The 27,875-nt window shown below is 44.0% G+C and overlaps 1 protein-coding gene across 1 annotated transcript in view; it reads right to left on the bottom strand.

The window, feature by feature from the left end:
• Positions 1-241: 241 nt before the first annotated feature.
• The window catches only part of DNAJA2 (DnaJ heat shock protein family (Hsp40) member A2), a 127,249-nt gene continuing 99,615 nt past the window's right edge, over positions 242-27,875 (bottom strand). The window contains exons 6-9 of the mRNA XM_086945127.1: positions 16,887-17,083; positions 10,028-10,172; positions 3,034-3,161; positions 242-1,301 (exon numbers count right to left, since the gene is read on the bottom strand). Of these exons, the coding sequence (XP_086801253.1) occupies positions 1,113-1,301; positions 3,034-3,161; positions 10,028-10,172; positions 16,887-17,083 (659 nt within the window). The 3' untranslated portion in view covers positions 242-1,112. The remainder of the gene's footprint in view (positions 1,302-3,033; positions 3,162-10,027; positions 10,173-16,886; positions 17,084-27,875) is intronic.

Here is a 27,875-nt window from a genome sequence, read left to right as displayed (position 1 = left end):
ACAGATCAACACCAGCCCTCTGAAAAACCCAAAAGTCAGACAATTCCTGATTCTAACTCCCGCCCCCCCCCCCCCCCCCCCCCCCCCCCTGCAAATCTTACCCACAGCTTTCTGAGCACAACACCGATCTTAATATAGACAATGTCTTAGTTTGGCACACTACTGCTTTGGTCTTCTGCTGCACAATATATGACCTCTGCATGAGCTACAACAATCCAAATAAAGAAATTAAATCTTGGAATATCATTGAAGAGTTTAATCGGCATTATAGTGTACTATTTATTTTTTCCATAAAAATTGAATACTTTATCTAAGGTGACTTATTAAGTCATCCTAGACCTCCAAGTGCAGCGTTTCCTGTACAACATTTAACAGTGCTCCTCAAAACCTCAGAAGAAAAACATCAAATAGCCAAGCTGGGCATTGCAGTGGAGACAAGGGAAAAAAAAGAGCACAGCCCTCGACAAAAGAACTTCAGGAGTTAAAGAAACAATTTTAAAAGTAATACAAGAAAAATGAAATAACACACTAACTGCCTTTTATTACTTAATCTCAAGAACCTGTCACAAGATGGTAGAAAACAAACTTTACAACTCCTGCTGTGCTCTTTCTTGCCCCATCCTGCTCTACACCCTTTGTGTGCAAAGCACGCTTAGCATGCATCTAACTCATAGATACAAGCTAGGAATTTCAGTATTCTATTTTTATAGCAGCTGATGCGATTGCGGCCAAATACAAAGCTTCAGGACAAATTCTACACACATTTTACAGTGAGGTTTCAATGTAAAATACGAAACTTAAAATGTACACGAGAACCAGTAAAATTAAAGCACAGGAACAAGGACTGAAACTTAAAACCCAGGAGGGAGTTGGGTCTTCATTTTGAGTGCTTTATTCTGCTACAGAACATTCAAACTGAAGATGTAAGCATTGTGGTTAGTTTAAATTATACACTCTGTAAATACTATATAACCAATTTAAAAGTTACACATACAGCAACAGAGATGTCCATTGGTTCATCTGGATTTCTTACACAATCCAGCTGGATTGTTGAAACATAAACCAGGCAAAACTTGAAAAGAAAATCCTTTGTGCAACTCATTTCCAAATGTTTACTGATGGGCACACTGAACACCAGGTCCATGGTGACTGCTTTCTTCATCAGAGCTATCATTATAGGCTTCACGTCTCTGGCCTGATCCTGATCCACGAGCACTTTCAAACTCTTGAAGGTCTACTTCTTCTGTTTCACCAATTTCGCTGGGGTACTGTGGTCTAGCTGGCAAGAGATCCTCAAGTTCCTGAGGAAATAATTCAAAATTCTTTAGCTTATGACAGGGCTAGCTTGTGAACATGAATTTATGTATAGCAAGTTTTTTTTCCATTCAGTAAATTAGCATGATGTTTTTATTAGTATTAAGTATCATCCTCCCATGGACTGAACCACTATGCTTCGAATATTGATGTCCTCTATGCTGTACTATTCACTATTCATGTACCTCTGATGCTGTACCCGACTTGATCGTACAAATGTACTGACTGCTTTGTATTCACTTATTGTTGCAAATAAAAAGCTAAAAAAAAAAAGTATCATCAATTTCTTGTTATTAACCTTCATCCTTCCAATCTGCAAAAATACAATTTAACTACAAGTAAATACATTTGTTTACTAAGACAACTTATCCTTTATTCATGGAGAAGATTGCACTGGGCTTTCAACAAGAGGTAGGAATGCACTATAAAATGATAAAGAATATTTAAATATTTACATGGATGGTCGTGCGAGAGGTGAAAAATGGCCATGACACAGCTAGTAGATTGTCCAAATGTGTAACAAGATCGCTCAGTATCGGAAGGTTTTTTTCAATTGGCCCATTTCGTTACCTCGAAAATGAAATCCCATTCGTATGCAGACAAAATCAAACTATTTCGAGGAGGAACATCTTTTATTAGGAACTATTGCCTTGGCATTTAAGGCTCTCCTAGGACCTGGACCATCGAAATAGTTACTATTAGGATTTAAGTGCTTTATAATATAGTAAACTTCAAAGGTCCCCAACAAACTAAGCCAGGCAATTTCAGGATGAGCTAAATGCAAAGAGTAATTTGTGTACAACAGTAAAGGGGCATGTTAAGAGATCCAGGACAATATGATAGGCAAATAGTTTTTCATTAAAATTGTTGCTAGTCTCAAATCGTTTTCGAAGACCAGTTTCAGTTTCTTTTGATTCTTTGTTTTTTAAATTTATATATCGGTCATAAAGATGGTTGAATTTGAGGCTGAAAATATGGCTGATGGTGTGGCAATTTGTAAAACTAATAATCCGTAACAATTTGATGATGCTAGCTTAAGTTGTTACGTAGTGAACATTTCTTTCAATTTTTAAGTGAGCTGGGTAACTGAATAAATTGGTCATGGTAATTCTAACAGGCAATAGGTCTATCTTATAATGTAAGACTTATTTAAAATGCAGGATTTGTATTCTGAAACATTTCTCGTATACTTAATGTAGGGTTCTGTATTTTTGAAGGTGTATACATTTTATAGTCGTAAAGTTCGAAAAATCCTTTTATAAACAACTTAATTGTACTTGACTACATCTTATTTTACAAGCATGTGAGTAAAGTGCAAATTTGAGGACTTTGAAATACAACATTAATAAATAAAAACAAACCATGAGAAAACCGCCACTTTAAGTTTAGCAAAACAGTTATTACTGGTATTTGTTCCATATGAAGTTTACAATTAAGGGCCTAAGAAACACCGTTATCACCCATGTTTAACATATGGGCTGACAGCTGTTTTAACCTGCAGTGCGAAAAGCAGTGTACCTTGAATTATAGCTGGCGTCAGATCTGTACAATGCATAACTTGTGTGAAAGGGGAGAGCATTTAATATCCAATGTTGGATACAATATAATTTTCTAATGCCAATTCAATGGTTTTGTTTACGACCCAGCAATCTTGTTATTTTGAAAGCAGTAATACAACTAGTAATAAAATACTCGCACATTAGTACAATGTACACTTACTGTGAGTTTTTCTGGATTAATCCAGTTACTTTCTGGAAATTGCACTTCAAACTTAATGAAAAGATCGCCTTTTTCAAAAGGGTTACGATACTGTGGCATTCCTTCACCTCGAACTACACGTGTAGAACCTGAAGCAACAAATGCCATATGGATTAATATAAAGATCTCATAATTCTAAACCTAAAAATTTAAAATATTCAGCTTTGCCAAATTATTCTGAGAATAAAATTTTAAAATTCTTTTAGGTTTAAAGTGTTATTTTTTTCCCAACAAAATATCAGGTTACAACTGTATGCAAGCAGGCATGCCATTCTACCACGACAGTGAGGTGCGTACTGTCCTCTCAAATTTGGGGCAAGGGAAGCCAGTTCCGTTTATATAGTTAAAGATAAAATGTATACTAGAATCAAACAATATGTATGAAAAGGTGAGCTAAGTTTTCCCAGTTATCTTTTATGCATTCACACAGTTGAAATATTGTGTAGGGCCTGCTGGTCAGGTTAGCAAAACAAAGTACAAAAATAAAAAAAATAGCATTACATATCAAACAAAATTATACGCCTTAACAGCCTATTCATCTCTCGAGAGTCCATTTTCCAATGGCCTTTAACCTCTCCCTCAATGAACCATAACATTAGTTTTGCACAGGAAAGCACACCTTTTCCGACATTCGCTTTTGGATTTCATGAGAGCGAGAGATCAACTGTGAAGAGATTTCGTTATAAGAAGGTAACTTATCAGGTATGAGACTTTATACAAATGACATGATTTTCCAACAGAAGGCCCAGCATTGCTACCTTAAAAAAAAAAAGACTAATTGTGGGATCTTCATCATTGAAACAAATCTGACAATAGTATTCACAGACTAATGTTTCAGAAAGGTGTGGTATTCTCCACATTTCAGTCTTGCAGATTTCCTGAAGTGCTCTCTAGGCAAGCAATATCACTGCTGTCAGCTCTCATCATGGAGCGAGCCTTAATTAGGCCAGATACAATTTGGTTTGCTTTTAGGCAAGTCTGATACAAGCAACTAGCTACTGTTAATACTTTGCTTGGACAAGACTTTTCAGGAAACAAAACAGCTTAGAGCACCTAAACACTTAATGACATTTCAATCTGCATAAGTTCTAGAAAGAAGGACTGCTGAATAGTCAGTCAGCTTTCACATCAAGGGATGCTGAAGGACTTTAATGTGGCCTGTATTCTGCCCTCTCCATCTTTAGGGGAAAGAGAAGAGGAAAAAGAACTTTACCATCTTTGTGGCTGCTGCCACAATGAAAGCCTTGGCGGGCCCGAATAGTTAAGCATTAGTGTGTCTCCTATTTTTGCCCAACTTGTCGCCCATAGCATATTCAGATAATGTTTCTAATACATCAAAGAATGCTGACAAAATCTGTTCTAGATTTACTTTTGAGGTATACCAACACGTCACAAAACAGCCCATATCTTCATTATATGAAATTATTCCAACAGCTTTTGCTGCCCTCTTTCTGGGCACATGTTCACGGCCTGGAGGTTACAAAGGGAATCTCTTTACGTGCAGCTGCACAATACTCTCAAGTCAAAATATTCTACGTCTACCACTGGTGAAAATGGGACTTTCCCTCCCGAAGATCCATTGGCTTTTTATGTCTACCTGCTTGTTGGTCAGGCTCAAAGATGCGTTTATCAAGCATATCAGAAGTTCAGCATCTGTACTTCCACACATCGGTGCCATTGTCAACTATGGCTTCAATGCGGATTGCTCTTGCTGAGGACAGGTGTTTCATCTTCGTCGAAATGGCCAGTCATTGATAGTTAGCAGCTGGGTACTAGGCAGCAGAGGATGTGTGAAAGTTGCAAAAATGTTCACTTTCAAAATGCCACTGGCGCATGACTAAGGGGGCCCCTTTCATGCACAACAGCACATTTATCAACCACAAGGTTTCAGTCTGTGAATGAGTGGGTGACGATGCCGAAGGGGAAGAAGCAGACTGTAAAATTCATTTTGTACCATGGCAAAATATACCTCGCTGAATATAAGCAAATGTCCGACCCTAGTAGGAGAATAAAGTGGTATGGAGCTCTTCTAGGAACTGTGTAATTGCTATTCATAGTCATTTGAGAAGACAGAAAAAATGGAACGTGAACAATATTCCAGTGCAAGCTTTGCAGACAGGAAAATTGTAAGCTGTCTGCCACTAAGGGAAGAGGAAGTTCTGTAAGTGAATTGATGTGTTCTGACAGCACCCTCTCCTTTCTCATGGTGATAAATGTGAAGTCTACACACTGTTAAGTCTCTACGCTGCTGAATTAGACTGAGGAAAAGCCAATGTGGCACCAAATCTCATCTCTCATCACGACTATAGCAGCATTAACGTTTATGTTAATCTTTAACGTTTATCTTAAGAGATACAATATCAGTTTGTACTTCTATTCCTGCCTATATCAGTGTCTTCGGTGAAGTCTTATTAGGATGTTCAAGGGATACCAGCATCAAGTGCTTGCTCGAACTATGGAACTGATGATTTACTTGTCTATACCTTCAACTAATACAATGGAATGTGTACAACTAATGGTTACCAACTTAATATTTGAAGGCTTTTCTCCACGGGATGTGAGTGGAGTTTTTCACATGCGTATCGACGGTTTTGATTTTCTTCATTCGGGGACTGGATTTTTTTTATTTTTATGGATTGCTGGTGTACTTCATGAATTATATGTTGCCACTTGGAGATTGTTTTTTGGATATCTTTTACACCAGTGAGATATTCTTCAATTGGCATTTATTAATGTGGGTTTGCCCCCCCCTCATTAGGATGTCAAATTATGCTTGCAATATGCACTTGATCTGCACAAACACTCAAGCTCCACAAATAGTTGGGTGAGCAAGGTCACCTGCGGGGCAACTTGAAGGATTATGAAAGCTTTTAAACTGTTGATACTTAATCAAAGTATTATATAGTTTACATATGTACGAATAAGACAGTCAATCTTGATATTCTCTTCACTGTTGTATTGCTTCACAGCACTACTGAGTAAATAATAATGAAAGAAAGCATGCTACTGTACGTGGTCAGGTCCACAGATTGAATACAGATTTTAAAATTACTCTGATTGATTAAGCTTTCCTTCCTATGGGCTGACCTCATTAGGGGGTGTGACAGAACAAGGGTCTACGGGGGCAATAATGCAAAAACACTACGAATTTTAGTTGCCCGTGGGAAGACATTTGGATAGTAACACAAGAGGAGTACAAAGTTCCCCCAAGAGAATGTGAAAGATAAGAGTGCGTGCAGCGTAAGGGAAGGTAAAAGGGAAAAGGGCATTTCCCTTTTTGAAACTAAAACCCTCACACACCTAGCAAGCTAGATGTCATGCTTCATCATATGGGTTTTGCTCCTCGTCAGACTGGCCCTGCAATGTCCGATGGGCACCCGTAAAGGGGCTCTTTATCGGAGATCTTTTGTTCCGGCCATATAGTGCATGCGGTTGAGAGGGCGAGTGAAAGTGTAGTCATGAAGTGGTGGTGGATTAAAAAAGGTGGGTCAGTCCACAGTGAGCTTTATTGGCGTGGCTGACACCCTTGGTTAAAACTAGTGTGAGGGGAGATATGTGCTGGGAAGTTTCTCAGCAGGACATCTACGACCCTCAGGTCAGGTCAACATGTTTCTTGCCTTAATGGCAATTCTTCAGGACCTAGGTGCTCAGTACTACACAGTGAACAGAAAAGTGAACTACAACCTTATTCCTGGAGGTCAATAAGAAGGCAGGCCAGCAGGTCCTGCTATTGTATGGCGACCTTAAGGAAATATATACAATGTGGAAAATGGATCAAAACAGTGTTCCATTACTTCCTAGGTCGCATGTTATTTACGCTGGAGAAACACACTATTGGCAGAAAAACCACAAACGATAAACCATTTATGTTAATAGTAACAGTGATCCCACAGTCGTGGGTGTAGCCAAGTTAAATTAAAAAGGGCGAAGACGCCCACACAAATTAAGAGAGGGACGGCAGGAGAAACAGACAGGGGCTTACCCTAAGAGAATCCCTAAGGCGCCTCGCAGTCTACTCCCGTGGGACCTGCACCAAGGTGACAGATACCTAGAGGGGAGAAAATACAGGTAACAGACAGGCTGTCTTAGAACCAACTCACACGAGGATGTTGAGGTGAGTTGATGTCTGTGGGCTCATAGGTGGTTAGTGTAGGAGATGACAGTTTCAAGAAAGGCCCCATAACACTTGTGCGCTGAGTGTTGTCGGGAGGTCAAAGCAGAGGCCCATGGGGTCATGTAATACCCAAAGGTGCGTCGCACACACTGAGCTCACCCGACTGGCGTCAAAGAACCTCCACCCGGGTTAGCCGGTGTGGAAGCAAAGAACTGTAAAGGCTGAAGTAAAAAGTTAGGTGACAGCTATACCGTCAATCCAGAACTAAAAATCCATGCAAGTTAATTATTGCCTACCTCCCAGCTGTGCTTCTGCTAGAGAAAGACAAACACCATATACTATTAATCCTACTTGACGATTCACAGTTTGGGTTTCGTAAAATGCATGAGACTGCACACATCAAGGCCGCGGACGACATTAGGACCATTAGGGACCAAGGAGGGACCGCGTTACTGGTCCTGCTGGATTCATCTGCGGCCTTCGACACGGTCAATCACTCCATCCTGATTGACCGTGTCAAAGAACTGGGAGTCCATTCCATGGCTAGGGCCTTGCTTGCCTCTTTTCTGTCAGGCAGATCACAGGCAGTAACACTAGGACCCTTTAAATCTATGGATCTTGCTCTTCCATGTGGCGTTCCTCAAGGCTCATCCCTAAGTCCGACACTTTTTAACATCTATGTGTCGGACTTAGCTAGGGTTATTAAAACCTACCGGATGAGCTTCACCACATATGCCGATGACACCCAGCTGGTGTTGGCCATCAAGAATGATGGGGAAGAGGTGGCAGCACGATTTCAGGAGGGCATGTTGGCAATTAAGGAGTGGATGGCAGGAAACTGCTTACGACTCAACTCCGAGAAGACCGAGGTAATCATCTTCGGAAAATTATCTCCTCTGTGGTCTTCCGTCTGGTGGCCTTCATCATTAGGACCCTTACCGACTCTGGTTCATAAGGTTAGAAACCTAGGAATAATCTTTGATGAAAAGCTGAATTTCACCATTCATGCTAACCAGATAGCATCGGCGGCCTTTCATAAACTCAGAAAAATCCTACCATTTCTTCCAGAGAATGCAAGGAAAACGGTGGTTAGTTCCCTGATATTATCATCACTGGACTACTGCAATGGTTTATTCATGAACGCTCAATCTAAGGTGGTGGCCAAATTACAACTTATTCAGAAAGCAGCAGCAAGGTTGCTGTCAGGCACCCCTAAATCTAAATCTGTAAAGCATGTAATAAGGAGCTACCACTGGCTCACAGTAAGAAACCGGATTACATTCAAAGTCCTATGCCTTACCTTTAAAGCACTGCAAGGTCTTGGCCCGGTGTTTCTCAGACAGAAGCTTACCTTATATCAACCCAAGAGATCACTTAGATCCGAACATCTGTACCAACTAACAGTGGCACGGACTAGGACGGTCACTTGGGGAGACAGATGTTTCACAAACACAGCGGCCAAACTCTGGAACACTCTGCCGATGATGATAAGGTCGACATTGTCACTGTGGCAATTCAGAAAGTTCTTGAAGACCTGGTTGTTCGACCAATGATTTCTTCCTCACCATGCTACTTTTAAACCTGACAATGTTTTTACTGAGACTATAAGATGAGTCATAGCGCCAAGACACCCACGGGTATACGCAGCGCTCTATAAATCGTAAAAATAAATAAATAAGACACTTTTACTATGCAGAGTGTGCCACTGAATGTTCAATTTCAGCCAGCGGGATAAATAAACAAAATCACAGCTACATATAGGGCAAACACTTTTTTGTTGTAGCACTCAACTTCTGCCCATTCAAAGCATGTATCCTTCTCCCAATAAGTGGGCGGAGCAAAAGCCCGTCTAGTAATGCTCACATTAATTGCATGATGACAGCTGTGCTGTCAAGCCAGATCATAACGAACCTGACATGGTACCGACCATGTCTGAACCCGTCTTCTGGATATGTTGACCGCTTCCAAGGATTTACCAGATTGAATAAAAGGCTCCTTATGTTCACCCCAAAGACGTCCTCAGGAAGTAACATGCATATCGGCCTTTTACAAACAGGACAAAGTTTAACACCTGAAAGCTCATGAGTGAGATGGCCACCAGAACAGGAAAGAAGTGTTTTCAGTAGCAGGTTGTGCTATATTTATGAAAACATTTGCAAGAAAAACCGGGAGAGCTCCATATCCGGGGCGGAGGGGAGCAAATAAATAGGGAATGGTCAGAGGGTGGCTGCTCTTTTTCTAGCTTGTTGTCATTAGGTGGAGCCAGGCAGATCAGTTTTCAAAGTCACTTAGTGGCTAGTATGCAGCTATTCCTAAAAAGCAAGTTTTCTGCAGCAAGGCCGATTGCTGGAGGAATATTGTTCCAACATGAGGAACATGTATTCATTTTCCCATCAGAAAACGTATAAAATGTAGCCGGAGTTTGCTGGATTGTGTACTAGCAGTTCAGTTACTAGGACCCATGCGATTGCTTTGAAAAAGACAGCTTTCAGTTTATCTAGCAAGGGTTTTGAGAAAAACTTTAACTAATTGTAAATCTAAGTTAGAAGCAAGGAGTCTTGCGTCAAATTATGACAAAATACTTCAATGTAGTAGAACCATGCATTCAAACATAATTCACGGACACAATATAAACTACAGGTGACCTTCTAAACTATAGTAAACAAATGTATTTAAAATCCAGCGGAAAACTGTCAGACTTCATTCATCCAAGCATTAACCTAAAGGCCTATAACCCCCACATAATTACTGATGTTTTACAATATATACATATAATGATCATAATTTAGACATACTCCTTCATTAAGGTTAAATTCAATGATCCTTATGAAAACAGATTACCTGGCTCAATTACTTTTCCTGGTGGGTATTTGACAACAATTTGACGTCCATCAAGATGCTTAAATGTGAACTGAAATCCACAGAGCGACTCCACAAGTCCTATCTTGTGGGTCATGTGTAGGTCATTTCCATCCCTCTGAAATATCTGAGGACATATGCAATAAAAAAAAAGTTAAAGCACATTCTTAACTTTTTTAAAACTGAACATGTTACTTACATCAGTATTTGATATTTCTAGTGTATACTCTGAGCACCTGTAAATTATTTTACTTTAGAATATCGCAGGCACCAGCCTAGATCTTGAGTAGTCTTTCATATATGCTCCCACAACCTGGCAGGTGGCACCATACGGGTTCGTGGTGACCCAATCCTCTCCTCAAAAGAGGCAGGTAGAGCTGCATCTAAGTACCACTCCAAAACACTGCTGTCAGTTTCTTGTATCTTTCTTCTGGGCCCTCAAAAGTTGGGAGCAGTAAGGTATCTGTGGTTAACCTATATCAGAAAGAGCGCTACGAAAAGTCAGAAATTGTTCTTCTAATGGTTACTTCTAACCCCAGATTCCTCCCCCTTAGAACAGATACCACAGCATTACCTACCAAAAATTGGAGGATCTGGGGAGTGGATTCAGACCAGAAAGCCCTACAGAAAAGCGCAGGCAAAGCCACCTTTCCACCAGACCAGACTGTCAATGCAGAAGTGTTTTGTGAACGTATGCAGACAACCACGTTACAGCCTGGCAGATGCTATAGTGGCCTGGACCCTGGTGGAATTAGCCTGCAGGTCGTCATGGGTTGTTTCTTGGCCAGTGCAAAATAAATTTGAATACATATGACTAGCTACCTTGACAGGGCCCTTTTTTAGGTCTCGCCTACGCAGGGTGCATGAGCTGCATAGGAGACCTTTAGCAGCTAGGAAACTGGACCCTGATGGCACTTACCAACTTTTTCCTGTCCCGTCTGCTTCAATATTTCCATTCACCACAATGTCTTCCCAGTCTTTGAGAGTCCTTTTAGACATTCCTTTATACAAAAGTCATAATCAGTGGCAGTCTTTGAACTTAACCCGTTGATTGCTGCTGTCGGCCTACGGCCATCACAAGCACTACCTTGGTAGTGCTGCACACATCGGTTGGCCGACGCGGCCCCTCCCGCGCAATAGAACGCCCGCAGCGCAGATTTTGCGCCGCGCTTAACGGGTTAAACGAAATACCACACAGACCTCAAGAAGGCCAAAAGGAGGATTTTTTCACCACACAAAGGGTTGCTTCACAAAATGTGAAGGGAGTAGGACTGAATAAACACACACAAAAAAGCAGAGGAAACTTTAAAAAGCTTTCTGGGGACGAACGTGGTTAAATTAAGATTGTAAAGATGCTGTGGAAAAATGGGTAAAAACCAAACTCCAAAATCCAACTCTCAAGAGCTGGAAAACAAAAAAAAAGAAAGAAAAAAAAAAACAAAGAGGAACGGACAGAGGCAACATGGGATTGGGAGACTGGGTATCTTCAAGAGCTAGGGTGCTTTTTAAAAAAATAAAAATTTACCAATTTTCTCCCAGTTTACGCATACTTAGCAGTTTAGACGTTAAAGTGCTGCATTGTAATTTTTTGATTAGGGGTTTTAATTTGAAAAAGCATACATTTCAGAAACAAAATACAGCCTTAGATATGCTCTACTGCACTGGACATGCTTGACTTTTCACCCTTGTGTAAATAAATGTATGGATTAAGTGTTATGAAGGGCCCCGGTCCCAGGAGGGAATGACTCTTTATGACTAACACAGATCCTAGGATCCAGAAATATAACAATAAGGATTTAGTTGTGGATGCACTACATGTAAGAAGTGTGTCACACAAATTCTTCACCCGAAGATAAAAAGGACTTTAGAACAAGATGCACAGGAGAGACAGTGAAAGGACCAAAGCTGTCTAAGTGTTCCCTCACTTGGTCAAAGCAAAGATAAAAAACAGTATGCCATCATTGCTTCAGGTACGCCAGATACATTCCAGTTGTTCATGATCAATGTTCCCTCTAATTATTTTCCTCTGTGTGCGTTTGAGTGAGGTCTCTGTGCGCTGCAGCGAAGGTTATGTGCGCCAAAAACCTGACCGTGCGTGTAGACCAGGGGTTTGAGTGGGATGAAAAAACTATGGGGTCTAGCAAAGGGGAGTAACCAATGCAATTAAGGGCATGGATTAAAAGCAATTAGGCTAAAAATATGTGCATAGTGTGCCACCCGACTGATATTTTGCTGCTTCTGTCATTCCATCCAGATATATAATACATGTAACATTACTCTTACAAGAAGCCAGGACTATTGGGTTTGTCAAAGGTTGTTTTTTGCATCAAATTGTATAGAATACTAGCTTACCCGCCGCACGTTGCTGCGATCTCATAAGAAAGGAAATTTAAGGAAACTTGTTATGATAACATTCAACCTACATTGTGTAATTTTTATTGAAACTTATTTATTTCAATATGGAAAACATTTTAAAGTGTTGCTTTAATTCTGCTTATTTATTCGAGTGCTTGTGGATACACAGTATTTTTTCTTTTTCCGTCTGGTGCGTACACGAATAAAATCTGAAGGTTTTCCGGCGCGTAAGCTGGCCACATACAGTTGTCCATGTGAGAAGCACGGATTCTCCAAATCTAGTCCACACACTTGCAGCGATTGTCCTTGTGCTTTGTTGATGGTGATTGCAAAAGCGAGCCTCACCGTAAACTGAAAACGTTCAGTATTGGAAAGATTATGAGTGCCCTGGGGGATGATATTTAACACATTTTTTTGTATTTATTTTGCCAGAAACCTTCGCGGGAGTATACTCAACAACTTCCCAAAGTTTCATGGCGATCAGATGAATGGTGTAGTAATGCATAAAGGACAAACAGACATACTTTCATTTTTATATATGCAGTGAGCAAGGACTTTACGTCCGAAACGACAGACAGACAGACCTATCTATCTATATTCTCTCTCCACGAATACCGGTAGAGTCGGACTTGCTGTCAGCGGGCAGTCCGAGCAAGGGCACTGGAAGTCCCAAACACGCTTTTCACAGTCAGCTTCGTTTATCAAGACAGGCTGCTCGGACACCTTTCTTGTGCAGTTACAAATAATGATTTATTGGCAACAACAACGCGTTTCGGCGATTAATATATATATTAAAAGCAGTACAAATTGAAGACTGACTCCGGCGCATTTTTGTTGTCTGCGTACTGGTTTGTGCTACCAAGAGCACCGAGGACTAATATATATATATATATATATCTCTCTCTTGTGGTAGAGGTTGTGGCTTAATGCTCGAGCTGTCGACTTGAAATGGGTTTTGAGTCTGTCAGCTTAACATCCTGTGATTCGGGGCAAATCAATCTCCCCATGCATACCAAAAACAGATGGATGGGAGCACGAAGAGACAGGTGAAATGGACGCTGGATGAAAGGCTTAAAGGGTGGAGTGATTAATTGATAGGAGGAATGAAAGGACCTCTTCTAGGGAGGACAGGCCTTACTAGCGTCACTCTCCTGATGGCATTTGTGGTATCAATCGGATTGGGGGGGGGATAATTTCCTTTTTGGCTACCCCTGTGTCCACAATACGTCTTCAACAACAGCTAAAGGCTGTCTATAGGCGAGACCAGGAATGGCCTGGCTAGGGAAAGGTTTAAAGTTAGTGACCCCCTAAGCCCAGGGGCATGAGGGGCCCACAGCACCTCAACTACATCTCTACCTTCCTACTAGATGACTGTTCCGGGAGTTCTCTTACCTCCTTGCAGAAAGGTGCCAGTGGGGGTCTCGCTTTACCACTGTAAACTGTCACTTCAAGCAATCCTTTGTGGTGCAGATTACACAGAAATTTATTGCAACCACAACTTGGTAGTATCTATGAATAAAATCAGCTATGTAAGAGTGAGAGCCTAGCGCCTGGACTATCTGGAATAAATCCACTAAAAAACAACTAGAGGGAAATTTCACAAAATGTTAGGGTAGTTCCTAAGCAAGTCAGTAGGAGTGGAATAACAAGTGCCACACAGTGGGGCACTAGCCGCTAGACTGCCCCCGCAAACACAAAGCGTGTCCCCACTGATTTAAAGGCAGAAAAGTCATGTTCCAACATCAGGATCTCATAGTTATCGGTGGCACCGGCAGGGACGGGGGATACTTTATAGTAATGTTAAATGGGCGGCAGCCCTCCCCGACCCCAAAATCATGGAGGTTCGTGCAATCAAACTGGGCAGGCGGGGGAGGGTGAGGGGCACATCTACAGAAGTGCACTGCAGCGTGTCTTGTAGAAATGCAGCAATCTCAAAAGCATGATGTGTGCTTTACAAGTCGTGCTTTTTAGGTCGAGCCTGCAACAGCACGCATGCCCTGTTCTGGTGAAGACTATGTAGGGTCTTTTGAAATCTCACAACACGCTTGTGAGTGTGGTTTTGTTTTTATCGCAGGCTATTGGGCTTTGTGCGAGTCTTTAACATAAATACAGCACGCAATTGGGCAAAGGCAGGTGCATGTCCCACCTTTGCTCCACCCATGGCCTAATGGTGGCGGTTACCCGCATGGCCGACATCTGTTTTGCTTTATCGTGCCCAGACGCGTGCGCGATGATGCAAAACAGATGGCCTCGTGCTTGTTCTCGCGCGCACTGGCTTGTTTGAGATGCCCATTGGTATCTGCCTTTCAGTGAACATTCCCCGAGATACTTTATTTCTGAAGTCAGTGTTCAATTTGTATTATCATTATCATATCGATTGTGCTACTCTAGTAATTTCACTAATCAAAAGAATGCAGTACTAATAGTCTGAGCTAGCCAGTGGCACAGTGGTATACAGTGATGGAGTTGACTCATTCTAGTTCTGTATGGAATTCTGGGAGCATGTAACTGACTTTCGACCTTTCCTACAGTGTATTAATTGATGAGCTGTTTCTGGTGGTCATTTTGATTTGAGTATTTGTGAATCAGCATGTAGGAGAGTGGCGGCTCCTTTAAACCGTAGCACTTATGCTGCCGGTTTAATGCTTACATCCAAGCTTGGCAACAAGGAAACACACAAACGCACATGGTGTGTTACATCTCTGACTGGACATATTTCATATTTTCCCCCTGAATTTAAGTGCCACCCCGTGGATTTTTTAATGACGGGTGATAGTGGGCAACACAGTGAAATGTTCTTTTGGGGTGAAAATGGACAGGTGCGACTGTGTACTTGCACAGGCACGATGACTTTTTAGAAACAATATAGTGCGCTTTTTGTGTAGTTTCACATGGTATATTACGTATGCCGGGTCTGCCCGGATCACTGCATTCAAATGGACAGCGCGGCAACGCCGTAGTAAACTTTGCTCGCAAGATCCGCCTGTGTATTGTATGCATCATCATGCAGTTTAGTTATTTTGGGTTAGTTAATAAAAAAAATTAAAAAACAATCTTGAATATTTTACGAGAGAGAGTAAGGCGCATGCAGGATAATGGCTTGCTGTGTGTTGAAATCAATCACGGTCCGAGCCCTGATCTTGCCACTGTAAACACGACTGCAATGCATATGGTTTTATTTCCGAGCATGGTTAGCTTCCCTGGTGCCTCTAGCTTTAGGGTTTCAAAGCATTTCCCCCTGCCTTGCAACAATCTAATTTGGGTCTGGTAGTGACAAGGCATGGATTCAACAGACGCACTGTATGGGAGGAAAACAAAAAAGAGCATGTTTCTCTTGCTGGATTCTTGCCACCTAAAGCAGACATTGATGTGTAGACCTTTTTATTTTTAATGGAAATGATACAAAAATATCTTTGATAGAAATGTGTCTTTGGGAGTTCGGATCTCTTGTTCGATGATGGCCACGTGCAGAGGCGCAACTAGAGCCCAATTTCGGGGGGGGGGGGGGGGGGGGGGGGCTAAGAAAAAAATGCGGGGGTAGCTGAATCTTTAAGCAACATGCAGAGTGGAGCTGCAGGGGCTCTTCGAAGGGGTGAAACAACAGCGAGGTCTCATTAACATGCATATGGTCTTTTAAAGACCTGTGAAGTGCTCGGGTGCAGCTGTGTGGGCGCCTGGGGAGCGGTCTCATCCCAGGCTGCCACACACGACAGTGGGGGTGGGTGGGGGGGCAGGGGGTAGGGCTGAAGCCCTACGAGTCCAAATAGTTTTGGCTCAAGTAGTTAATTTGTTGCAAGTGGATGGACGTAGCCTGTCAAGCTGAATACAGTTTGCTTGAAGTTGTCCTCACTGTGCGAGAAGCAAAAAGGAGTCTGCTTCTTTCGTTAGGTTTTGATTGAAACTGCCTCGGATTAGTACAAATAGACACCTTTTTATAACATCTAGGAATATATTTCGTACTTCTATCGCGGAGCAAATTAAAGTTTTTACCTTCATGCTGTCTTTTGTTAGAGCGTGGCTAGGGGCTGTTTGTGACTGAGTGAGCCATTGTTAAAATATTTATGTTAATTGCAGCGCATGACGGTGCTGCAATTAACACATTTTCACAAAGGCCCATAAACAGCCTTCAGCCGCTTCCCATTAAGGAACAAATGTAGCAAGAGCCACTTGCTATGGTGCTTGTCCCCGAAATCAGTAAATTACCATTTTTCGCGCCGCTCGCCTTTTAAGAGGCATCGCAAACACTATCCTGTGATGTGTGTGTGTGCTTCAATGGGGACACTGCGGGGGGGGGTAAGGGTCACTAAGGTGGGCGCGCACGCGTGTTAGAGGGAACACTGTTCATGATACCCACATAAATAGAATTCAATAAAATCAACCCAACATACGCCCTTGCCACCTGGCCCAGGTTTAAAAAACAAGAGCAAAAACATATCACCCTGTGACAGCTAGTAGGCTTTCTGAATGAAACACAATTTAACTTTACCTCATTTTCCTTTTCTTGTAGAACAAGGACTATGTCTCCAGGTTCAACGCCTGGGGCCTGGTCTGCTTCTCCAGCAAATGTTATTCTCTGTCCGTGTTTCATGCCTTTATCAACATGAACTTCTAGGATCTTGACTTCTTTTATCACCTTCTTCCCTTCACACTTTTTGCAACGATCTTTTTCATTAATTACTTCCCCTGTACAAAGAACAGTACAACACAACATAAATCTAGGTATCTGGGAGTATAAGCGCAGCATTTTTCTATTTTTGTGAAATGTTAGCTCGTCTTTTTTAATTCCTCAGAGCCTCGCATTCCCTTAAGCTGTTGCCAGTTTGCCACCCCCAGCATAGGGGCCTACAACTCCTAAAATTATGACCCACTTTTACAAAACTCAAAGGGAAGGAAATGCTACTTACCAGTATGCATCTGTTCTTGGGATGTAGAGCTGCAGAGTCGTACACTGTGCATAGATCGCCATCTGGTGTTGGGCTTGGATGCTTGCACCTTGTATTGGAAGAGTCTCTTGTAGTCACGAGATGGGTGATTCCTTCCTTGGCGATAGTGCGCATGGGCATCGACTCCATCCTCAGATTGTTTTTCGAAATTATGGCGTTAGTAAGAAGTAAAAGATGTCCATGTGAATGTATCTGATTAAGATGATACTGGAACAGATACAGGTTCCAGGGAGGCAGGTGGGCATGTACGACTCCGCAGCTCTACATGCCAAGAACAAATGCATACTGGTAAGTAGCATTTTCCGTTCGAGGCATATGAGCTACAGACCGTTCACTGTGCATAGACTTTACAGCAGTGTCTTCCCTAGGGGTGGTTACATGCATCTGTTGCAGTGGTTTGAAAAAGTGTTTTAAGAACAGCCTGTCCTACAGAAGCCGGTTGTTTAGCCTGCACGTCAATACAATAGTGTTTGGTGAAGGTGTAGACCATGTTGCTGCTTTACAGATGTCATCTAAGGGAATGTTCCCTAAGAATGCCATGGAAGCCCCCAGTTTGCTTGTTGAGTGCACCCTAGGGGGAATTGTTAGTGCTCGTCTAGCCTTTTGGTAGCATAATGAAATGCTTTTGACTATTCACCTAGCAATCCCAGCTTTGGAGGTGGGGTTCCTTTATGAGGTGGTGGAAAGGCTACAAAAAGTGGTTTTGTCTTTCTGAAGGGCCTAGTCCTGTCAATGTAATAAAGTAGTTCTCTTTTGACTTACAGAGTGTGAAGAGCTCTCTCTGCTACAGAGTCCGGGTTTTGGAAAAACACTGGTAACAACTGATTGGTTAAGATGAAAAGCAGAGACTACTTTGGGAAGGAATTTTAGATTTGTTCTAAGAACCACCTTGATACGATGGATTTGTAAGAATGGTTCTTGTATGGTTAAAACCTGGATCTCACTTACCCTCCTGAGAGAGGTAATTGCGACAAGGAAAGCTACTTTCCACGTGAGGAACTGCAGTTCACACTGGTGTAGAGGTTCAAATGGGGGACCCATGAGCCAGGTAAGGACAAGGTTTAAATTCCACACTGGTGTGAGGGGCAGTCTGGGAGGAATTATCCTTTTAAGGCCCTCCATAAAGGCTTTAATTGCAGGTACTCTAAATAGTGACAAGTGTTATCTGTTTTGTAAATAAGCAGCAAGTGCAGCTAGATGTAATCTTATGGATGAACATGCTAGATTACACCTTTGTAAGTGTAACAAATGATGTCCTGGATTGAAGCATACAGCGGATCGATTTTATTGTTCTTGAAGTAGATGACAAATCTTTTCCATTTTGCATCAAAGCAAGCTCTAGTAGTAGGGAGTCTGGCTTCTTTACTGATGTTCATACAGTCCGGTGGAAGGTTAAGGTAACCGAACTCTAGGACTTCAGGAGCCAGATTGCTAGATTCAGTTGCCTTGGATTGGGGTGCCTTATTTGTCCATGGTTCTGCGTTAGCAACGTTGGGGAGAGACATCGTTTTTGGTGAGGGACTACTGAGAGTTCCAGGAGTGTTGTGAACCACGATTGCCATGCCCTTGTGGGAGCCCCCGGTTCATTTGAGAGACTGTTGTCTGAGCTTGCGTGCCACTAGGGGAATTAGTGGGAGTGGTGGAAAAGCATACGCAAATCTGCCTGACCAGTTCATCCATATCGCATTGCCTTTGGACAATGGGTTTGGGAACCCGACGGCGAAGGTTGGGCATTTTGTGTTTGCATGTGTGGCGTGGAGAAAAGATCTATGTCTGATTGACCCCATGTTAGTCCTGTCAGCCCTTTGGGTGGCCCCTCCTATTATTTATTTATGTCCCCTTTTTGCCCCTCAATCCTTTCATTTTTGATGTCCACTGGAATTTTTCAGGTGTTGACCCTATAGTCTTGTTCCCCTGCCTTAGATGCCTTTTCTGACTGAAACTCCAGGAACCACAAAATGGTGGCTTCCAACTGCCACCTATCTGGCTACCTCAGGATTCAGGTCCATAGGACAGTATGAGGGTTTCCAGAACCTTCTGGACTCTGGACATTCTGGGGTCAACCTATATAAGGTGGAATGTTGGGCAGCCATTTTGTGTCGTCTGGAGAGGAGAGCTGTAGGTCAGGAGTACAGGCTGTGGAGTGAGGAGGTTGGCGCGCTGTGGGGGGTTTGATAGCCTCCTGGGGCTGCTATCCCTGCTGTCCGATGCTATCCCTCACCTGCTGACCGGAAAGCGAGCCTCTCCCTGATCTCTTTTCGTCTCAGGAAAAGGATGTGTCGGTGGAGGGAGTGATTCTCTCCGCATCCCTAACTCCTGAGCAGCGAGAGGGCTGCCGCCAGGTCTTGGAGCAGTACTCCTAGTTGTTCTCTCTTGTTCCGGGAAGGACCCACCTGTGTTCCCATGATGTGGACACAGGAGACAGCCCACCAGTGAAGTCTAAAACCTACCGGCTGTCAGACAAGGTGAAGGCCAGCATCCACAGTGAAGTTACAAAGATGCTGGAGCTAGGAGTCATTGAACCTTCTAGTAGCCCCTGGTCCAGTCCGGTGGTTCTGGTACCAAAAGCTGCCCCACCAGGCACCACTCCAGAACTGAGGTTCTGTGTTGATTACCGGGGACTGAACTCCGTGACCAAGACTGATGCACATCCGATCCCTAGGGCGGATGAACTTATTGACCGGCTGGGAGCTGCCCAATACCCGAGTACCTTTGACCTTACTTCAGGGTACTGGCAGATCTCCCTTACAGATGGAGCAAAGGAAAGGTCAGCCTTCTCCACACCTGAGGGCCACTACCAATTCTGTGTGATGCCCTTTGGGCTCAAGAACGCCCCTGCCACTTCAGCGGCTGGTGAACCAGGTCTGCTCTGGAATGGAGGCGTTCTCCGCTGCTTATCTGGATGACATTGCAGTCTTCAATAGCAGTTGGGAGGACCATTTGTGTCACTTACAAGCTGTTCTCCAGGCCCTGAAACAGGCTGGCTTGACAATCAAGGCCAGTAAATGTCAGATCGGGCAGGGGTCAGTTGTGCACTTAGGCCACTTGGTGGGTAGGGGAACGGTGCAGCCCCTCCAGGCAAAGATTGAGGCAATCATGGCCTGGGAGGCCCCCCAAGACCCAAACTGAGGTCCGAGCTTTCCTGGGCCTCACAGGTTATTACCGTCGCTTCGTGAAGGGGTATGGCACAATTGTAGCACCCCTCACTGAGCCACATCCAAGAAACAACCTCGACGGGTAGTCTGGACGGAGGCTTGTCAGCAAGCCTTTGAGAAGCTGAAACAAGCAATGTGTGCAGCACCAGTCCTGAGGGCCCCGGATTTCTCCAAGGAGTTCATTGTCCAGACAGACGCATCAGAGCATGGCATTGGGGCAGTGTTATCGCAACTCAATGAAGAGGGTCTGGATCAGCCTGTAGTCTTCCTGTCTAGGAGACTGCTTCCCCGGGAACAAAAGTGGAGTGCAATTCAGCGGGAAGCCTTTGCAAAGGTATGGGCTCTGAAGAAGTTGCGGCCATACCGGTTTGGCTCGCACTTCCTGGTTCAGACTGACCACCGACCCCTTCATTGGCTGATGCAAATGAAGGGGGAGAATCCCAAGCGGTTGAGATGGTTCATTTCCCTACAGGGAATGGACTTCCGGGTGGAACATCCGCCTGGAGTGGACCACGCCAATGCAGACGTCTCTCTAGGTATTTCCGCCTTAGTGAAGAGGACTCCCAAGGGGTTGGGTAGCTCTCCCCACTTTCAGCTGGGGAGGATGCGTGTTAGACCTGTCAGCCCTTTGGGTGGTCCCTCCTATTTATTTATTTTTGTCCCCTTTTTGCCCCTCAATCCTTTCATTTTTGATGTCCACTGGAATTTTTCAGGTGTTGACCTAGGGGTTAGGTGCTCCTTGCCCCTATAGTCTTGTTCCCCTGCCTTAGATGCCTTTTCTGACTGAAACTCCAGGAACCACAAAATGGTGGCTTCCAACTGCCACCTATCTGGCTACCTCAGGATTCAGGTCCATAGGACAGTATGAGGGTTTCCAGAACCTTCTGGACTCCTCTGGACATTATGGGGTCAGCCTATATAAGGTGGAATGTTGGGCAGCCATTTTGTGTCATGTGGAGAGGAGAGCTGTAGGTCAGGAGTACAGGCTGTGGAGTGAGGAGGTTGGCGCGCTGTGGGGGGTTTGATAGCCTCTTGGGGCTACTATCCCTGCTGTCCGATGCTATCCCTCACCTGCTGACCTGACCCTGCCAGAATATTGACTTGAGGTGACCCTGATGCAGGAGAGGCCTGTGGGTACCTCAAGTGGGACAAATGAGGTGAGGACTGTTAGAAATTGCCACGTGAGGGCGTATGAGGCGGACCTCTGAATTAAGTCAAGACCCGGTTGGGGGGAAGTAAATACCTACACTTGTTGACCCCCAGTGCCCTGCAAGACCAGACTCGTGGCTTTCCCGAAGAGTCCCGCCCACGACTGAACCCTGTAGCAAGGAACTGCTAACTTACTTGCCTCCAGACTACGAAGCTCCCTGTGTGGTGAAAAGGGCGCTGCGCCCTTGGGCTGGAGCCGGCTGCGCCCTCGTGACTGGTCCCTGCTAGTGGTGACGGGCTTGGAGCTCTGCAAGGTTGGAAGTGCCCTCCGGTGAGGCGCCGTGACTCTCTGCCTGGAACGGGGAATTGGTGGTAGAGGCTGGGCTGACGCATCTGCTCTGCGTGTGGAGGCGGAGCGGTGTCCAGACTTCCGCGCAGGCCTAGTGAATCTGGGCGGCTCCAAATGCGCGGAAGTGTCCTGAATTCCGCGCAGGCCTAGTGAAGGGCTGGGTGGCTCCATAGAGGCGGAGCGCTGACTCGAATTCCGCGCAGGCCTAGTGAAGGTCTGGGCGGCTCCAAAGGCGCGGAAGTGTCTTGAATTCCGCGCAGGCCTAGTGAAGGGCTGGGCGGCTACATAGAGTCGGAACAGAGCTGAGGTGTTCGCCAGCCATGTGGGCCCTGTGAGAGGTTGCGTGACTTGGAGGGAAGGCTTGATTTTGGAGCGAACTCGCCGGGGCCGACCAGCGAAGAAGCCACCTAAGCTTCTGGTAACAGATAAGATCTCCCTGTACAATTGGGTGTCTTAACAGCAAGGTCTTGGGGCTGGTGTGAAACAGACCCAGGAGTTCGAGCTGTAAAGCTCAGTGGTTGCTCTTACCTCCTGTCTCTGATTGGGTTGTGACAGGGATTGATTGAGCTAAAAAGCACTGAACCCCCCTTATAGAAGCTTGGGGTCTGACTAGTATCAAGAACCCTTCTGTTCTTTCCCTACAACTGTTAATAAATCAGGGAGGTTACATGCATTGATCGTCACTGAAGCAAATCTGGTCTCTTTGAGAGTTCTGTTCCCTGGTTATAACAGCAGAAACACAGCTGACAGGAGGAAGAGGTAAAGCTAGTTTTCATGACAAAGTGATGTACTGCCTGATTTCACTTTCGGAAGCCTAATGCTCACTAATGGATTTATGTAAGTAGGATGTAAGTGATGGAAATCTGTAACCTGCTTCAATAGGAACCTTGGACTTCCAAGAGTAAGGATCCACTGTGTCTAACTGTGTAGAAAAGTGATAATTTCTAGTTGCTGCAATTGAGACTGTGGAATAATTACTGCTGTTAGAAGGGTAAGATGAAGTGAACTCTTCAATTGGGGAAGAAAAGAAATGTGTGTGCAATGTTGAACTGGTGCCTATATATACGTACACCACTGTGGAGCTATTTTTATATATTGAACCACGAACTGCTGAACAACAAGATTATTTTATAAAGCAACTCGTATTTTCCTAAGACTGGTGTAGTGTCTCTTTTCTAGTGGATGGACGCTGTGTTACTGAAGGGTGAGACGCAAGCTTTACACATATGCCTTTGGGTTAGGCCTTCCTTCTCTGTGCCAAGCTACCCTATGTAGACTGGTAATCCCAGGTCCAACACCCCACATTTGGAAAAATGGTTGAAGAACTTGAGGATGAAGTTCCTATTTGTGTATCTGCTGTGTCTGTCGAATTAGCAGATCCACAATCTGATTGTGAACTCCTGGAAAGTGTTCTGCCAGAAGGTATATGTTTTGTAGAATGGCCCATCTCCATATGCTTTGTTCTAGCTGAGACAGCTGTAAAGAATGTGTGCCTCCTTGTTTTTGTATGCAATACATGGCGGTCATAGTCTGCCCGGACTAGGACAGTTTTGTGGTCCAGATGTGCTTGGAATGATTTTAGTGCTATAAATATTGCTAGTAATTCTAGGTGATTGATGTGGAGCACTTTTTGTTGAGTGGTCCACTTGCCTTGAATTGTGTGGTTTAGGAGATGGGCTCCCTAGCTGGTGAGTGATGAGTCTGCTGTTAGCACAATCTGTGGAACCGGCTCTAGGAACGGCAGCCCTCTGGAAAGGTTTTGTGGGTTCCACCACTGCAGAGAGTGAAGCGTGCGGCCGTCCACCAACAGATCTGTAAGTTGTCCCTGAGCCTCGTTCCACTGACGTGCTAGGCATCCTTGTAAGGGGTGCATCTGGAATCTTGCTTGAGGCACGGTGAGAATGCAAGAGGCCATCATTCCTATGAGTTGCATAAACACCCGCGCTGGTAGGGAATGCGGTGGCTGAAATTTGGTGATTAGGGTTTGTATACTGGCTATCTTGGCTGGAGTGGGATATGCCAGAGCCTTGGAGGTATTTAATGTGGCCCCTAGATGCGGATGTATGTGGGAGGGCTGAGGATGTGACTTGGTGTAGTTTACTGTGAATCCAAAGCAGTGTAGTAGCTGGATGGTTTGATAAGTGTGATGAACACACTGGTTGTGTGATTTGGCTTTCATCAGCCAGTCAGAAGAATGGAAAGACATGGATTTGTTGTCTTCTCAAGTGTGCTGCTACTACCGCAAGGCACTTTGTGAAGACCCTGGGTGCGGTGGTCACCCCGAATGGAAGGACTTTGAACTGATGGTGTGGTTTGCCCAACATGATTCTTAGGTATTTTCTGGGAGACGGGTGCATAGGAATGTGGAAGTAGACGTCCTTGAGATCTGGTGTGGCAAGGAAGTCGTTTGAAATAGTGGGAGGACCTCTTGAAGAGTGATCATGTGAAAATTATCTGACTATGTAGAAATTGAGAGGTCTGAGGTCTAGTATTGGCCTTTGGTTGTCGTCCTTTTTGGGGATTAGGAAATACAGAGAGTAAACCGGTTTCTTGATGCTGTAAGGGAACTAGTTCTATTACATGCTTTTGAAGCAGTGAGAGAATTTCTTGTTTTAAGAGCATGAGATGTTCTGCGGACATTGTAAATGTAAATGTAAATTGATACTTGTATAGTGCACTACTCACCCGCAAGGGGTCTCAAGGCGCTTGTACGAATACCGCTGTTGAACCCATCCTGGCTTTCCCTGTGAGGCGTCCACTCCTGGGCACCCCCAAGGTGGAGGCCAGGCATCCTTAGCGTTGTGGGGGCCGTTGTGGAGATTAAGCAAGCTATTGCCCAGAGTTGCAGAGTGGGACTCCATGATTGGAATAGGCACCGAGGCGAGAATTATCAGGTCTGTGGAATTTTTTTGAGCCCAAGACCCACCGAGGTGGGGAATTGAACCCTGGTCCCGGGCTAGACCTCTGCATCAGGGTCTGCCGCCCTAACTATTGAGCCACACTTCTAACATTGGACACTGTTTGGGTGGTATGGTGGGTGGGTTTGTTGTAAGTTCCAGGCAGTAACCATACAGGATAATTGGTCTCACCCACTTGTTTGTTGTGATGGAATTCCAGACAGGTAGGAACTGTGATAGTCTCCCACCAACCGGAGTGGAATGGTCTGAAGGGAGTGAAGGAAGTCACTGCTTATTAGCAGGGGGAGGTGCGAGTGTTGTTGTTACCACGCCTTTCCCTTTGTTGTTATTTCCCCGAAATCCTCCTCTAAAATATCCCCTGTTGGTGTATGGTGTGGTGTTTTTATAGGAAGAGGAAGAAGTATCTGCTCCGATGTTTTTGGATGCCCCTCAATAGAAGGAGCGTCAAAAGGAACCACGCATGGATGGAGACTAATGCCCCCATGGATTTAGCAGTCTTTTTTCACCTTTTCTAGAGTGGTGTCTACCGTCGGTACAAAAAGTTGTTCTGGATTGACGGCTGATTGAGGATAGTGGTTTGTACCTCCTGTTTGAAGCCAGAGATGCGTAACCAGGCATGTCGTCTGAGAAACACGCTAGTGTTAATAGACGTAGAGGCGGTGTCTGCTGCATCAAGGGCACACTTGATTGATGCATTGGTTATTAATTTACCCTCTTGAAATCAAATCATTGGCCTTGGTCATATTGATCAGGTAAGTGTTGCAATAGGGTTTCCAGTTGGTCATAGTGAGCCCTATCGTACCTAGCAAGTAATGCCTGTGTGTTGGCTAATCACCAGTATTTAGCAGCCTTGGCAGCAAATCGCTTGCCGGAAGCATCAATTTAGACTTTGTCCAGGGGGGCACATCATCGGAGGTCTGAGAGTTGGTGCGTTTTCTAGCGTTAGTTACCACTAGGGAATCGAAGGGTAGTTGCCCTTTAATGTAGGTGGGATCATTGGGTGCGGGTTTATATTTTTTGTCAAATCTTAGATTGAGAATCCTAGCCCTAACAGGGTCTCTGAATATATTGGGGGCATGTTTAATGACACCTTTTAACATTGGTAGAGTTTGTACAGTCTTTAGTGACTGTTCAAAGGTGTCCACTAGAAAATCCTCCTACAGACCTTGTGGTGGTCACTGTGTGGGAATTTAGCTCCACACTGGGGGCATTTTTCCATGAGCAGTAGATAAGTGCAGCGGCCCGCGTCGACGACCTGAATAGAGTATTTGAGAATCGCGGCAGATCATGCGATCGAGAACAATACCGTAGAGTCTAAGATAGATTGCGCGTCGAAAAGGTTTGGAGAATATGGTGCCGAACCGGAGTGCAGAAGTTACATACGAACCCGATGGCGGAAAAAAAATCTGAGGATGGAGTCGATGCCCATGCGCACTATCGTCCAAGGGAGGAGTCACCTATCTTGTGACTACAAAAGACTCTTCCAATACAACAACAAAGGTGCAAGCATTCGAGCCCAACACCAGATGGCGATGTATGCACAGTGTACGATCTGCAGCTCATATGCCTCGAACCGTTCTTTACTACCAACTTTTTTTAATTCAATTAAATCAAAAATAAAGATCAGATCAAGGCAAAAGTAGGTGATGCGACAGTGAAACATAACACACAGGTACTGGCTTAAAAAAATATATGGGCAGTTACAAAAAACAAATCAATGATACAAACAGTACCACATGATAAAGGACCTACTGGAACCACTTTATATATCACAGTGCTCTTGGTATGTGGAGATCTTTGTCGATTCTCTTCAGGCAAAACTGTCTTACCTCCTTCCGTGCTTTGACTTTTCCACAAAAAGTGTAACTGGTATGATGAAATCAAAGCAGTCTAGCTGGGTGGAAGACCAGGTCATGGAGTGCAGCATGGACAACAAAATGGTGGATTGAAATGTCTGCTTCGTAAGAAGGCACTCAGCAGCCATTAATACAAGTAAATGTACAAGGGTATCAGGTTAAAGAATGGGCTGCTACCATTGAGAAAGGTGGAAGTTTTCACAAACTATTTTTGTCCCTGAAGGTGAACTGAAGTTAAAGTCCAGGAGTCAGCAGTACTAGGTGTGAAATCAGGCAGGTTCTATATAGAGTGACAAAGCTAAACTTGCATAGCAAGGGAGCTGGTTCAGGTAGCATTGATAAAAAAAAAAAAGAAATCTGCCTCAAGAAGCATGGTCCATATAGTGCTGAAGTGTCTCATGATCTTTCATGAACTCAGATCAATCCTGTTCACAGGGAAGGAGACCAAAAGCTTGCATGAGTTTGCAATACCCTTTTTGACAATTTACATGATTCATTTAACTTTTGTGAAAGGGCCATCACACTGAGAAACTATAAGGGTGTTCTTTCAACTTGGACTGTGTGCGTTTTGAAGACAACATGGTACCATACCATCTAGAGGGCAGTTACCGGAATATCGCGACAATGCAAGCAACAACACCCTGGCGCAGGCATGAGCACCATCAACCACAAAGATATGTCAAACTGAAGCATTTTTATGTTTGGTGCAAAGGATAACATCCAATGTACATACAGACCCTCCAAATAAGTCAGTACTTGTTAGACGTAGCTAAGGAGTGCTTTAAAACAATAGTCCATGCGAATTCATATGGGAGCAATATCAAGGTTGAAAAGAACAGAACACTTAGTCAATTTTTTCCCTCTCAAAAAAGGATGATAAAGGAATTTAATTTTTTACAGCCTTCCCTCATATGGCACACTTGAGTCTCCTGGAATCTCAGGTTGAGCCAGCGTATGCTACCGTCCTTTGAAGAAACATACATCTGAATTTAACCTTTTGGAAGAACATGCTTCTCCTGGTGCTTAAACTGGCTAGGAGAGATACAGCATTTACTGCGAAAGAACCCTTTCTTCGCTTTGCAAGAGGCCAAGTCATTCTATAGAC

This window comes from Lissotriton vulgaris, chromosome 12 (genome assembly GCF_964263255.1).
Source record: "Lissotriton vulgaris chromosome 12, aLisVul1.2, whole genome shotgun sequence".
Taxonomy (NCBI): domain Eukaryota; kingdom Metazoa; phylum Chordata; class Amphibia; order Caudata; family Salamandridae; genus Lissotriton; species Lissotriton vulgaris.
This window is presented reverse-complemented; position numbering and strand designations above follow the sequence as displayed.